The 16,364-nt window shown below is 38.9% G+C and overlaps 1 protein-coding gene across 1 annotated transcript in view; it reads right to left on the reverse strand.

Moving 5' to 3' along the window:
- The window catches only part of LOC126278231 (serine/threonine-protein phosphatase 6 regulatory ankyrin repeat subunit A), a 944,107-nt gene that overhangs the window by 119,100 nt on the left and 808,643 nt on the right, over positions 1–16,364 (reverse strand). Inside the window, exons 19-20 of the mRNA XM_049978210.1 lie at positions 6,988–7,119; positions 2,656–2,862 (exon numbers count right to left, since the gene is read on the reverse strand). Coding sequence (XP_049834167.1) covers positions 2,656–2,862; positions 6,988–7,119 — 339 coding nt within the window. The remainder of the gene's footprint in view (positions 1–2,655; positions 2,863–6,987; positions 7,120–16,364) is intronic.

Below are 16,364 nucleotides of genomic sequence, written 5' to 3' on the forward strand. Positions count from 1 at the left end.
TCCACCATGCACCATATGGTGGCCTGCAGAGTATGTATGTAGACATAGATGATTGATGTCTTGCAGCATAATAGTCATCAAAAACTTGTCTTCTTTCACTGCAGTAAAGTACAATGTGCGCAGGGCAATGCATCATAAAAATGTCTCTTCTTTTGTGGAGCATTATACTTGGCAGAAGAGGTGGTTGTAACTGTGTTGGTCAGATGCTGGACTGTCTTCTGACGTCTACAACATTAAGACTACATTCACTTATTGTGGCATGCTCAACTGGTGGCAGAGATTGGTACTACAGATCAATATCTCTGTTCCTCAAAATTTTCTATTACCTTCTGACATGTGGTGTCAACATTCACGGCTGCTATCTCTTGTGTATTCAGACTGACATTTCTGGCTGATATAGCTTCTCTCACTTTCTGGGATTTTAGAGAGGCAAGGTCATGATGGTCTTTCACAATTATGAAATGGATAACGTTCGGGAGTTGGTTATTCATCTTTTGGTGACTCCTTCCTGCTGCATTTCCTCGATGTGCTGGCACCACTTTATGCCTTCCTCTGTTGTTGTGGCATCCTTTACCAGCAGAGCTCTGTACATGTCTTCTGTGACCCTTTTCATCAAATATGAGATTTTGTCAGCTTCTGCCATATTTGGATTCTCAATGTGGCATAGTGCCTAAACATTCACTGATCACAGGGAGTCATTTCCCCACGACTTCTGTGGGCCCTGTTCTTCAGTTAAGTGGACGCACTATTGATTGTCATGAAATGTTTTCTTCAGTTCAGTCTGGTATTTGTCCTAGCTACCAAGGTTCTCTTCATCCTTCTTGAACCACTGCTGGACTGTGAATCCAAGTAAAAGTGCACTTTTACCAAACATACCATGTCATCTTATCTGTTTTACTTGATTACTTGGTCAAATCACTAGAAACATTTCATCAGGCCCTGTCCAATGTCTCCAGAAAATACTGATGGATGCCTGATGTGTGACTGACTTGCTGCTGATTTGGAATCCATTGGTCTGCTGAATATATGGACCTCAGAAATGATGTCCCACTTTTATTCTGGCTCTTGTCCATGTAAGCAATGCCTTTTACATTACCTAATTGGAGCCACAGTGATATGGATGAGTTGTAGTACTTGGCATCTCCACTAAAAAATGTCACATCATAATCACAATCAAGTACAAATCCAAAATTAGGGTTGTCAAAGAAGTACACTACTTAGTATTGAGAGTACATTTGTTATGGACATCAAAGACAGACAGAGAACTGCTCCCTGGATGGACAGTGCTACCATTTATAAAATACTGATTATTCCAGAATATGAAAACATTACAAACATAAGAGATTTTGAGAAACTTAAGAAATGATAAGTGCCAAATAACAAGGATTTGCTGGAGACTGAGTCTGGACTGGCAACCCGCAGAACAGCATCCTGTGATGCTAATTGGTACTTCCTTCTGCATGCAGACCAGCTCACGGCAAGTGATGTCATGAAGGCTGGATATTCATACTCATACCAAACACTTTCTATGTGATTCTTTTACCAGTCAGTGATTTGGGACTTTTTAGTGTTCCTTCCCAAGAATGAAAATCAGATTATATTTTATGAATGTGGTGCCCCAACACTTGTTAAGTATTTAAAAAAATAAAAAATAAAACATATGCCAAGAGCTGATAGTGAACATTAGGATGGATTTGATTTTAGGTTACTGGATGACAGTCTGAATAATGAAACAGGTTGTGAACAATAAAGAATTTATTAGCAGGTCTTGGCAGCTGAACTATGGTGTCTTTTAATCAAGTCAGTTTTATTACACTTGTATGAGAAAAAATAAAAATAAAACTTCCTTAGTACCTGAAAGTTAAATTAATGCCTTACTCTGTTTGCTTCTTTGAAAGAATTTGATGGTAATAACATGGAATATGTTATAAAAGTGAACTGTGTACCTGAGTTAATGTTATAATTTTTTTAATTATTATTTCTACTATGATACTGTGGTTATAGAAACTACTTATGTTTCACAGTAATACCATGAATTTTCCTTGAGTATAGTTCCTATTATTTTTTAATTAAAGCCTAGAAAATCTTACGGAGAACAATATTTGCACCCTTTACCCTAAAACCCATCCTTTTCCTTAGTAATTACTTTTTCACTTCATAGTTTATACAACAAAGGATTTATTGCACTAACAGTCTATTTTATTTTGTCCGCATCTTTTCCAGACATCTGACGTGGTGAGACACTCCATACCATCTTTTCTCTTTCTTCTCAACTTTCTGCCACCTTCAGTTTAACTTTAAATATTTACTCAACCACCTAAAGGGAAAAAGAATAGGTACACTTTTACATGATTTGAGTTCAATATAACTTTACAAGACCTGTATTTAGGTAGATTTTTGATTTAAGGCCACAAAAAGCAATATATTATTTTCTAGTGCCCTAATAATCTGCCAAAGTGTGTCTCTAAATTATAAATGGATGACAGACAAAAATATTCTGTCAAGACAAATGATAGGTTTAATTTTACATTTTCTCAGCACTTCACTAACTGGAATGAGGAGGGCATGCGTATCACTGAACATGCACTGAAAACTTATCACTTACATTCTGCAAATGAGGGTGCACTTGGATAATATAATAAGAGTGAGACTTGCCTGTAGATACCGTTGTACAACCATGTGTGCAATGACCTCCTTCTGCTCATTTTCAATGAGTACATCGAGGAACTCTATGTTTCGTCTGTCAGTAGCAGTCAGTATGCGGCCTGCTGAATCTGATCCAGCAGCCAGGGCCAGCAGCTCTGTTGCCATTGTCTCACACTGCTTACCAGCAGCTATCAAGTCTTTAGCTCTCTCTTTCTCCTGTTACAGCCATTTAAAACACATTTTAGTACCTAAATTATCTACTTACAATTGCAGTAAAAATAAATTATTACATTTAACTACTAAGATTTCCCATACAAAAGAAGACTCATACAGCCATCATGAATGGGATACTTCATGGGCTTGACCAGCTACCTAATCAGAAAGTTCCTTAGGAAAAAGTGAATGTTACATCTTGTGTACCTGCTTAGTGAGGACGACTGCAATGAGCACACACTGAGTATGACTTTGCATTTATGCTGCTGATGAGAGAGGAGAAAGGATGGTGGCACATATCCTGTACTTCCATTGCATAGAATCAGGCAGTCACCAAGCACATAGCCCTAATGCAGCTGACAGATTATAATCAACAATGTTGCATGCCACCAGGCCATTACTGACAATGAGGTTTGGAATTTAAACGAAGACAATGGTGCATGTCAGGTGATCGGAAATTATGCACCACCAAATCTTCTACATTACTGGTGAAATGTCAGCGATATAAATTTCTTCTCCCTGTGTAATGTGGATTGCACATGCATTTATACTACTTCACATCATGCAACTACTTATACTTGGCAATGTTTAATTATTTTTTAATTATAATTTTAATAATTTACATGAAGCTAAAATATGAAGATGCTGATGCATTAGAAGAAGAAAATACATATCTGGTAAGAAAAAATGTTAATCACAAGAAGGGTTCTATTAGAAGGTAATCCCAAATAAAAATCTGGATAAAAGACAATAAAAATATATTGTTCAAATGTCATCTGAGACAGCTGTAACTTGTATTGAAAATGTATTAACCATATGGTATTTGTGTGACAGAACAGTGCATCGAACTGGAACTGATTTAGCCATAAAACGGCAGATGGAAACACCAGAGAAATGAAACTAATGCCACGACCAAAGATGGGAGATCCTGAGTAATGAAATGTGATGGCACTGTATCTAAAATAAGACGTCATACTGTTTCATTTACTTAATCTCTTGTGAAATCAGGGGGATTGTTAAGATCCATATAAAGGCAACTGCATCACTATAACTCAATATAACCAACTGTATCATTTACATCATAGAAGTAAAACTTACACAAGAAATGTTAGCCCTTAGATGAAATTATACATTTTCATGGCTGGCATCATCAAAGGAAGTTCATTATGAGGATACTATCACACTGTATCACAAAAGAAATGAAACTAAACTGGAAACTTTAACTGGATTATGACTACGTGTTGGACAATTTGATAGAGGTTGCCTATCATCAACTTATCTATGTCCTGAAATAGCACACAATAACTCTCCATCTTTCTAAGATAATATGTCTGTGATGTACCAGTAGGAATAAAGGTATAATTTTGAGGAGAGCTTTCCACCAGTAAAAAATTATATAGATCACCGTTTGCTCAGTCGAAGACCAGTTCAAGTTTATAAAATGCTGGTATTATGTCATTCCATTTTGTAACATGAGCAGAGAATATGAGTGCAATGATTTTATCCCAGTAGCCCTTGTTTGTTTAATATATACCTATGTATTCTTTATTTCATGATTTTGGATTTGTATATCTTATTTATATTTGAATGTTGATTTGGATTGAAACAAGTGAACAACTCAAGGAAATGTGTAAGAGACTGTTGTTTACGTGTAATGATATGAGGGTGAATCAAATAAAAACAGGATTTCAGTCCCCAATCATCAACAGTTGGTAGGGCTGGACCTGCACTTCTAGTATTGACGGATGGTGCCATTAAGATTGGGGAGAGCTAGCCATTACATACTTCCAACAGCATCATCAGTAACACTCAAAATGTCAGAGCAGCAGGTGCACCTCCCTCCACTGTTAATGCATAATTATAAAATTTCTTGCTTGTGAAGGAGTTCAAACAACAGAAGTTTTCCAGAAATTGACTGCACTGTTCAGTGATCAAACACTGTCAAGGATGCATGTGTTTGTCTGCCATAAAGAGTTCAAGGAAGGTCGAGAACATGTGGAAAATCAGCACTGGGATCATCACATTACAGACAAAAACATTCATGTGGGTCAAGACATTCCTGAAGGTGATTGACAGGCGAGAGTATCAGAGAGCTTCTGTAGGGTTTAGAAGGTAGGAGATGAGATACTGACAGAAGTAAAGCTGTGAGGATGGGCCGTGAGTTGTGCTTGGGTAGCTCAGATGGTAGAGCATTTGCCCATGAAAGGCAAAGGTCCTGAGTTAGCGTCTTCGTCCAGCACACAGTTTTAATCTTCCAGGAAGTTTCATATCAGCACACACTCCACTGCAGAGTGAAAATCTCATTTTGGAGAATATCGGAAATTGCAGAACAGGTCAGAATAAGTTATGAGAGCTGTAAAGCAATCATCACAAATGACCTGCAGTTCCCTACAGTGCATTCCAGATGGATCCCTTGCTGTAAATCAGATTTTGAGATGTTTGCAGGTCTGTCAGAGGCTTACAGAAAGGTTTGCAAAAAGAGGGGGTGCATTTTTTAGTCGGATCATTTCATGTGATGAAACATAGGTCCTGCACCACAGTGCTGAATCCAAACAAGCCAGTAAGGGGTGGCAGAGGGCTGTCAGCTAACATAACAACACACAATCAGTGCTGCATATTACAGCGAGCTGTTGAAGTGGGTTAGGGATGCATATTTCCCCAAAATAAGGGACCAACCAATTTGACTGGTCATCCTCCTCCATGAAAATGCCAGGAGCCATACACCAGTTCTAAAGGTCTCCAAACTACAAGAAATGCACTGGGCTTAACTTGTTCATCCTACTTGCTGCTCAGACCTACCAACCTGTGATTTCCATTTGTTGGGACTTCTTAAGGAAGTTCTGTCAGACCACTGATTTGAAGATGACGAGGATGTGAAGGAACTTGTACACAATTGGCTCCTGATGCAACCAGCTTCATACTATGATGCTGTGATGAAAAGCCTTCCTTCTCAATGGGAAAAAATATTTCTAAAATGATAAACTATGTGGGAGATAAATTTTAGTTTTTTGCTACTGAATTAAAAAAAATAATAGAAAAAATAAAATCCCATTTAGATTTGATTCACCCTCACACAATATGTACACAGTTAAGATTTAAGATCTCGCTGATGAATTGTTTTCAAGTGTTAACAATGAACTTTTGGATATCAATATTACAGTTGCAAAATTTTTGATTCCTTTAAGATGATGGTTACATTTTGAGTAAAATAGCTTTTAAAGAAAACCTTGGAAACCAGAAAAATATGGAATTCTGATTAACCTGTCTGGAGAACTTATGCCAGAAATGAAAATGTCAAGACCGGAAGCGTCCAATTAGCAGATGAATATGTTCTTGAACTAGCAAGCAAGTTTCTGTCTTACATGACACTGTTATCTGAATGAAGTACAATGAAAAATGATGTGTACAACAGAGTTTCCAACAATTTAAGGTACATAAATTGGAAGTTTAAACTGTTGGATTACCCTGGGCTGTCGATGATCCATTTGTTTTGACACAGTGTTCTGTTTTGCTACAATATCTAGATTACCCTCCAGTCTAACATTAAATTGTTACACAAAAATGCTGTTTCTTAATAATTCTGTTTTTATAATAGGCCAATGTAGCAAAGGGGGTGTGGGGAGAAGAAAAAACTGCCAAACAAAAGAAGCAAGAAGTGACCATCAGATCCCCCAAATATAATTATAAAAACTGCTCACCTATAATAAATTTTCTAGTGCGTTTCAGATTTTTTCTTAATTTTTTTTATTGTGAGCACATGACATCATGTTCAACATTCCATTTGCTTTTGTATTGTAATACTCAAGGAGAATGATAACAAAGGATTCATGAGTGGACTTATGTGATAATGTCTAAAAGTTACTCATGGAGGAAAACAACATTGTTCCTGTAAGTATCGCAAATCAAATATATGCTGAATTTTCAACAGCCAGTAACTGAATAATATTCTATATTATAAAAAGCCATATTACATATTTTATGCTAAACTGGTACATGCTGTCTATCATTATATTATTTTGTAATGTTTGGTATATATTATACTGTGTCAGTATTATAGCTTATTAATTCTTTTATTTTTAAGCATATGTGAATATGAATTTGTCATTAAAAGTAAGCAAATAGACTCACCTTCGTAGAAAGTACAACAAAGATATTTGACAATTTAGCTGCAGTGTCAACAGGAGCTGGTGACACCAGGATGAAGTCTTCAATTGTTTTGTTGTTATTGTTTTTGCTGCATATCATCAAGTTGTAAACAAACTGAAAATTTCAAAACACATATTTATAGTGTGGTATGCAAGAATAAATATTTTTGTTGTTTCTCCAGAAATTACCGGTCTTTTTTTTTTTTTTAAACCACTGTCTTACTTTACACTATTACAATGCTCCTACTCAAGTGACCACAAATTCTGAATGTTCATGATCGATTAAAAGTGATTGCTGGGTAACAACGTGGGGTCAGTGGCCTCTCAACCAATTATTCTGTGCATACTTCACACACTGACTCAAGGCTTCAACTGTCACCAAATGTATTGCCTTGCAAAATTCAAACCAACTTTTAATCAATCATGAATTATCAGGCCAGTAATACTCTGCTAAGAATAAAGAACACAAAGCTGTGAATTGTAGAAAAATCAGGTGAGATCTTCAAAGCAAAGTTTCCTAGTAAACTGAGGTATGCATAAAAATTACATTAAATTTTACACCTTTATTGTTAGATGAATTGCACGAAGACCATAGAAATTAGCACATTGTAAGCTGATACCATACATTTACATCTTACACACAAGAAAAACATACATACATAGGTTCATAAGCAAATATAAAAACGATCCCTTATCTTTTAAAAACAGAGGAACATTTTATATTTTGAATTTATTCTTCAGAACAGTTGGATTAAATGTAAAACAGATATTAAAATCAAACTATGTTTTTAATAATCTCAAAAGAAATGTTTCTCTATTACTCAGGACGATGAAAATGATGCTGATTGAGTCTTCAAGGGAACAGACTGGTAGTCATCAGTCACTAAGATCACTTGGTGTTTGGTTCATAATATTATTGGGGTGAGAGAAGGGCAGCACTCTTCTACTGCACTGGAGGTAAGCCAGCTGACTGGAATTAGTTCTGCAAGTCAAGGAAAAGAGATCGTTCATGGGGAATCTGAGAGTCTATGGTGCTATACTTGCAGGAATGCCACTGGTCTACAGGAAGTCAGACTGTATAGGACTTGGCTCAACCTCAGACTGGCAGTTAAGGTGTGAGTGGTATGTCCTTCATGGGTTTATTTTCATCATTGCAAGTATTCGTCATAACGTGTCTTATTTCCATAAAATTATAAGGTTTTGGGGATATTACAGTAAGGAGAGAAGTGACATCACAGCCCCTTCAAGCTGATGTTGCAGGGGCTGGCACTCCTATCTCCACCCCAACCATTGTGCACACCTAGATAGGTCACTACTCTGGTATCCTGGCCTGGTGAGTCTGAAGACCTTCCAGAAGTCACAGAACTCTGTAACAGATGCTAGGTGGTACTGCAACATCTGCAGGTGCTGGTGTTGCCACTGAATGTGTTGTCCATCGAGGCATGCCTAGCTTGCCAGCCTAATGGCACCTGCAGCCACTCTTTAAAGTTAGCAGTGCAAAGGCTCAATTTCAGAAGTGATTTTGCTGAGCTTTGGTATCATTGTCACCACAGATCATTGTTGTGGTCTCAGGATTTGTAACACTTTAGGTTTTTGCTCTTGGATATTTGTTGGACTTGTTATTCTGCGGTGTTGTCTCTTTTGTCTGTTTTCCTCTTGTTGTTGCTGTCTTCCTGTTTGCTCTTAGCTACTTGCTGTTGACAGCCTGGCCAATGGGCCAGTTTCTATAGGTTCTCAAGTTGTTCATTTCTGGGCACTATAATTTGTGATGAGGTAAAAAGTTTGCAGTGTCCCACAGATTAGAGCAGCAACAGCAACAGCTGCTCCTGCATCTGCAATCCATGCAGGTGGCGGTCTCTTGCTAGGTCAACAGCTACCCGCCTGCACTTCCGCCTTTTAACAATGCTGAAGAGGATTGTGACACACATTTGTAGTGGATGAAACAGCACTTCACAGTGTTTTGGGTCTCTGATGATACTCTCCAGTGTCCATTATTCCTTTCATGGGACTTTTCCAGAGATGTTTTTCTTCCTGAAGAAGTTGGCTGAGTTCCTGAATTAAATTACACTCACTTTTGAGGAGATGTGTTTCTTTAGAATTATTGTTCATATCAGTTCCAAGAGATTCCACTATGACTTGAGGTTCATCAATGCTACATGCAACCTAGGCAGTTGAAATGCACTTGGGTTACTGATTTTCAAGGTCTGAGTCACTGTTGCAATTTCCTTGTATCAACTCTGATTGCAAAACCTCATATGCCAACTCCTTGATTTGAGAAATAGTAGTACAGTTTGGTCCCAGTACAGAGGTACACACTGCTGCTCTCAAGCTTGATGACCCTGCCTTGGATGATATTTTGAAAACTGAACACTCTTTTGACATTATGCAGGAAGTGAAGAGCATCTGGTGGTTCGGCGACAAGTACCAGCAGTTCAGATGCTGCATTGCATTCCTGGGAGGGGGGCAAATTCTTGTGAGCTACATTCCAGACATCAGCAGAGATTTATTGATTTCTGACATGCCATGATCTCTGAACATTACAGCAAAAAGCCTGCCCCTCTCCCCTGATGGTCAACATGGGCAGTGGGGTTCCTTGTCATATCTAGACTGCTTCATGGCACACCTGCAAGCAAACTGTCCCAATTGCTGGACGCACTGCACCTGTTGTGGGAAGATGGACATTTCTCAATTGTCTGTTGCTATCTGTCGGGACATTAGGATCCTGTTCTCCACATGCATCTAGGGACAGTACATGAACTTCCTCAGTGCAGACCTTCCACTATAAAGTTGTTTATTACCCTCACAATTGCAAATCAGGATAGCCATTTCCAGGTTGACACAAAAGCTATCATTTTCTTGGTCAACCTCCAAATGAATTCCCATTTGGGTTCCCTTGGATTGGCCTTCCCTCATGAATTGTCTGTGTCTGGTGACTGTTTGTTACCCCATCCAGGATCAATTCACAATTACAGCTGCCTACAAAAAGATCGCATGGCGAATATCTTTGTTGTCGATAGTCACCTGATGGGCAACATTTTCAGTCTTGTTGCCTTATCACTGTTCAGATTCTTCATCACCTATGGAGTCACCTCTGACACCGTTCCCTTCCCGGAGCTCAATGACCTCTGTGCCACCTTCAAGCCTATATTCAAACCTACCCTGGGGTGTGTCACAGATTTCCAGGCTCATATCACTTTATGACTAGATACGGTGCCTCATTTCTGAATGACACAACCCACTCCAATCTCCATAAGGACAACCATTAAGTAAGAACTCTACTACCTTCATGAAGCTGGGATGATTGAACCTGTTAAAACCAGCACTTGGACTACAATGATGACAGCAGCCAGAAAATCCAATGACTCCCTCCAGCAATGTGAAGGTTTTTAAGTGACAATCAGTGTCAAGGCACAAGTGTAAACCTATCTCATACTATATCTAGAGGATCTCATTACAAAACTTGTCAATTTATTGCTCGAGTAATCTATGGTTCTATAATCGACTTCTGTTAAATCTGAATTACTTTTGGACGAAATCATTTTCCAAGGAAGGCTATGTGTTTGTTAACAAGTTTCCTTTTTTTCATTCATATCATGGGCACTGTAAACTCCAAATTAACTCTCCTCATGGAGGAGTTCAAGGGACATCAATGAATGTGTCCCAAAACAGACATAAATCGCATACTGGTATGTTTCATTGCTGAAACTATTTTCATCAGGTCACTCTGTATAGAACACTATGAACCTGTCAGTACTATTGCCTGGCACTCCCACTGTGACCATGGAATCTTCCTTTGACAAAGTTTTACATAATGATCTTACATCCTCTATCAGCTAATCAATACTAGCAGGTGGTTTAAAAAAGATGCTGAGCTGGTAATCTGGAACTAGATCATCCTGAAATTGTTGGCCACACCTGTGCTATGTGAACCACCTAACAATAATACTTTCTTTCTCTTTACAGATTTTTCTACCTTCTTATTTCTCAAATTCCTTTTGAAAGTTTGTTGTGCCCTTTCTACAGATTCATCTACATACAGGTCACCTTCTTCTAAAGGGGACTACAGATCTAATATATTTTCCACATTAATGACAACAAAGTCTGGGAAAGTCCTATGTCTGTTCCTTCTATTAACTGCAGCGACTTCCCAATTCTATCTACCCTTCTCCCTCAGGTAACCCACCCACGTGTATCCTCGCCTTGTCTAGTTCAGCTTGAGGAGCTGCAATGCTTTGCTCCTGTTCCACAATTTTCTGATCTCTAATGGTATATCCTACAATACCATTGCAGAGGCTCATTTAGTCCCCTGATTCCCTCAACGCTACAGTTGCCTCAATAGAAAAAGGTACAGCAAGCACCATACCACAATCCAAAGTTAACAGTCCTACCATTTCTCACTCATGGTAAACGACACAAGTATACCTATAATAAATTGATGGAGTACTGAATGAAGTGAAGAAATGCGTTTTATAAAAATTAGGAAAAACACAAAATACTACACAACATTACTGAACCAGGATATTTAAATTTACATTATTTTGCATTAATATAAGTCAGATAAGAGAGTGTTAATGACTGTCATTTCTACCAAACACATACACTTTCCTAGTTTTCTGCATCATTTAGTTTTGTTGAGCATAATCACTTTGACAATGTCACAGCTGCTAATTCCTCTTTTCAGAGTAGCACTTCTTGAGATATTAGGTTTGCCTGAAGCCTGGAGTACAAAGGATCTCTCCCTGAATCTGTCACTTGAGTTGTGAACTGCATTTTCAAGTTCCCCACTTTGGTATAATATGCCAGTGCCACAAATACTGACACTCATACATCAGCAGTTAAAAATATGTTGGATGGCATCAATGTGTGCCTTCAACTACTGCACAAGACCTCTGTATTTGCTTTCCACCAACTCTCATTTGCTTTTCTTCAATGTAATTTATAGGCTGGATTAACTTCGCATTCTAATTCCCTGAAACCCTGAATTTGAACTATTTATAATAATCAGATATCTTTCACCATCTGAATATTAATGGGGATGCCATCAATAAATTTTCTGCCTGAAAGAATACTAAATATATTTCACAAATATAATTTCTGGGAGAGTCTGGCTTTATGACAGAAAAACAGAAAATCTTAAAGTTTCAGATATTACAATGATGAATCTTTCTTTCTCAGGACTTGACATCAAATCTTTAAGTACAGGGACTGATGACCTTTGCAGTCTGGTCCTTCAACCCCACAAACCAACCAACCTTTAAGTACACTCTCGTACGCTCTCAAACCTTAAGTATGAAATTTGTGCAAATATAGGCATCCTTTTATGTCAATAAGGTCTCGAAATTACAAACTTATTTGTAATAAGGCTGCTTCTCTGAGCGCAAAATGATCACAGGTCATAAACTGTTTGTGAGGATTGATTTATTATGATAGCATTTGGACTGTAGTGAATGATCTTATTGGGACATTAATCATGACAATCTACAGACTATTTGTAGTGTGTTAGGAAGTACTATCTAAACTACTATCATCTAGCATCTCCAGCTGACAATATGAGACTGTTGGTGTGCACCATGAATACCACAAATAGCCCTTAAATCGATGCAGCAGGTATCCAAAGATGATTCTATGCCATTGATGCACTTTCGTCTGCAAATATTACAGGTTGCTGTTTATGCAAACCAGACCTGTGTTAGTTATATGTGCTGTAGAAGAAGTGATACAATGCAACAAGTGTGGACACTTCTTTTCAGAGATGACAGAACCACAAATTTCAATTTTTGAATCAATTTCTGCTTATCACTCACTGTGAGGAATCAAAGAATATTTCATTCAGGACAGTCTAAGTACAGGTTGCTGTTCATATAATTGTGACTACAATGGAATAACTACAGCAATACGAGTAACACATTGAAATGAGAAGAAAAAATTTAAATGTGAATCTGATTTGCAATTAAAGTCAAACAAAAATGGCTAGATATTTATGACTACTGAAGGATAACAATGTTAACTTTAATACACACAGCATTCAGAATTGATGGCTATACTGAGAACAGAGTGGAAGTTATAAATAGAAAATTATGTAAAAGGACACTAGTACAAAATTGATTGCCAATTTGTAAAAGTGCACAATATCACAGTAATAAACAAGTCCGTTCTTTACCTGCATCTGTACTCTAAAACTACTATTAAATATATGGCAGAGTATAGCCCAACTTCTGACTGTACCACACATCAGGACCTCTTCCTGTCCCATTTGCATAAAGAATGTGGGAAGAATGACTGGTTAAATGCCTCTGTGGGCACTATAATTAGTCTAATCTTTTCTGTGCAGTCCCAGTGAGAGTGAAACATGGGCACTGTAGTATAATTCTAGATTCCTTACTTGGTACTAGTTCTTCCATCTTCAAGTCTTGGCCAGTTAAACTTTTTAACATTTCTGTGATGCTCTCCCATGACGCAAACAAAAATGTTACCATTAGTACTGTCCATCTCTGTACAATTTCAATATCCCCTTTTGGTGTTATAGTCCTTCTATGTGAACATTGTACACATTACCTTGATAACAAACATCTTAAACTATTAGGAGTCATCTGTTAACTAATCAACATAAAGATATAATTTGGTCATTTTCTATTTAGTGTTTAATTTTACACATTCCTCAATTTTGTATTTGCAGATAAATAAATATACAAGTCCAGTCCTGTGGGTACAGTCACCATCATCAGTTGAGTTTATTTATTTTCTTAATAAACCATACTGATGTTCATATAGCTTGTTTCCTCCTGCAGTACAGATGGTATTTTGGTACAGAGTGTCATGTACAGTTTTGTGGTTTGCACACTGAGAATATTTTATGAAAACTTAGGAAAAACTGTACTCACAAATCAGAACACACAGATTTATGCCAGTGGTTTGACAGTAAGTGTGATGGCTCCACAGTAGTCTAAGCCAGCTGTCTGTAATAAGAGTTTAAAGCTGGTGCGTGCAACGTTAACAATGACACTCCATTTTGCTGACAACACAAAATATAGAATACATGATTATTATTTGCTACCCACCAAGGTAGCCGAGAGCGCTAATGCGCTGCTTCCTGGACTCGGGTAAGCATGCTGGACCCGGATCGAATCCGCCCGGCAGATTAATTATGAGGGCTGGTATGCCAGCCAGCCTGGATGTTTTTTTAGGCGGCTTTCCACATCGTACTAGGTGAATACATGACCCACAGTCATTTTAAGACGCTCACACTATTTCATGACTTACACTACAAGCAGACAGCTAGGGTACACTACTTCCATCCGGAGGGTTCGGGGTGGCGTCAGGAAGGGCATCCGGCCAGCCTCTGCCATTAACACTGCCAAATCCGTATTAACAAAGCTGACCCTGCGTTGGAGCGGGACAAAGGTCCCGAGAAAGAAAGAAAGAATGATTATCATTTGCTACCACTACTGTACTAAACTTACCTACTATCTGGACAGCATATATTTATGCTTGATAATAATGCTATTTTGCTGATACAATCCTTCCTCTATACTGTGATAAGAAGTTATTCGTTAACTGACTGCGCTGGCGTTCGTGTTTTGGCATCAAGAAGCTACATAAGTCTGCATATTATTTCCTGTAAAGCCAGTATTCTAATTCTGCGGTTAATTTAATGTAATTTTAAGGCGTTCGAACCTGGTAGCAGAGTTTATTTCAGTTAAGCGCTCAGCTGTATGAAACAAAGCTAAATTGTTTGTCTAAGTTAAGAGGAATTCCATCAGACTCATATTACTAGGCTCATTGTAACTTTACCAGAGGACTTAGGGAAGCTGGAGAAATACGTTACAGCAGGTAAGTTCACTGACGTAGAGGCAGAAACATTCCACACACGCCGCCGTTCAGAATCGACAATAGAAGACCGCAGGGAGTGGCACAAAGGGCGTCAATCAAACGAGCCCTTTCGCTGGGGCATAGATTCTGTTATTTCGCTGTCGAAAACGTCAGTTCACAGTGCGATGTGCAGCAGGAATACGTTATTCACGCCCTTTGACGACACTGCTGACACCTAGGGGCGTTTCAGCCTTTATCTAAGGACATTGTGGGGTTGCATCCCCATCGACCATGATCGCAACTGTTTGGAGCACAGTGTGTCCACAGTTTTTGCTCTCGTGCATGGAACGGAACTATTAGGGACTGTTGGAAAAATCTGAACGTGATCCGAAACAGCTAAGGATGCTTGTGCTTTTTCAGCGCTCGTATTTTTCGTCCTCTTGCGGCGGGCGTGATCATGGGGTGGGGAGGGAGGGACGGGTCGTGACATTAACCCATGCGTGGATAAAACGGCAAAGGGTTCGCCTAAGAACCCCCAGTAGGGCGAACCACTCGCCTTTGTTGTGCCTGTACAGACAGACACCATGACGAGAGTACCAGACGCCTGCAGGCAGGCTACGCTGCAACTCTTCCACCGCTACAATCCTGTTCTTGCGCCTGATAGTAGGCCACCCGGGGTTGAAGAGCGTCGAAGGGGTCGTTGGTCTGCAAGCGTCTAGGCCTTCGTCATGGGTTCCGTCTGTACAGGTACATTCTTAAAATTGTCAATAGATCTGAGCAAGTGCCACTATTGGCGATTTGAGTGTTTTTAAAGGGACCCTGTGCCGTTTTATTCATGCATTTGGCAATGTCACATCCCTCTGTCATCTCGACACAGGACGACACAAAATGGGAGAGCTGAAAAAGCTTAAGCATCCTTAACTGCTTCTGATCCCGTTCAAATTTAGTCGAATGGTTTTCAACAGACCTTAGTGGTTCCAGCCTGTACAGGAGAGCAAAAATTGAGATGGCTGTGCTCTGCAAACAGGTGCGATCACGTTCGATGCAGATGTCCTCAGAGGAGGCTTGAAACGTCCATGCGTGTCACCAGTGTCAAAGGGAGTGAAGAACGCCAAGGAATGTCTTCCTTGGCCACTCGTAAGAGAACCATGTGCTTTGTACACTGCGCATCACGGTTCTGACTCCATCGCAGAGGCGTCAAAAGAAGGGGTAAAAAGTGGAAAAGAGGGGCTGTGAAGACCTACCTATTGTGTGACTCGTCCAGGGCGACAGTGAGCAGAATTGTGCTGAAATTTGGTGCCAGTGTGATATCATTAAACCACCTTACACCTTTTTTCTTGCATGCAGCGCTGTCGAAACCGATTGTGAAGTCGCAGATGTAATGGTTCATTAGTTACATGATCATTACGGCACTCCAAACCAGTTCTCGATACCAGTAATATCGTACTACTTTTCTGCAAAGTAACAAACAATTTTGTGACAATATTCACATTTGGTTTTATTAATGTATAGGTACTCCGATGTATCGATATATTACAGTGATATCGTTCT

Source organism: Schistocerca gregaria, chromosome 6, assembly GCF_023897955.1.
Source record: "Schistocerca gregaria isolate iqSchGreg1 chromosome 6, iqSchGreg1.2, whole genome shotgun sequence".
Lineage (NCBI taxonomy): Eukaryota > Metazoa > Arthropoda > Insecta > Orthoptera > Acrididae > Schistocerca > Schistocerca gregaria.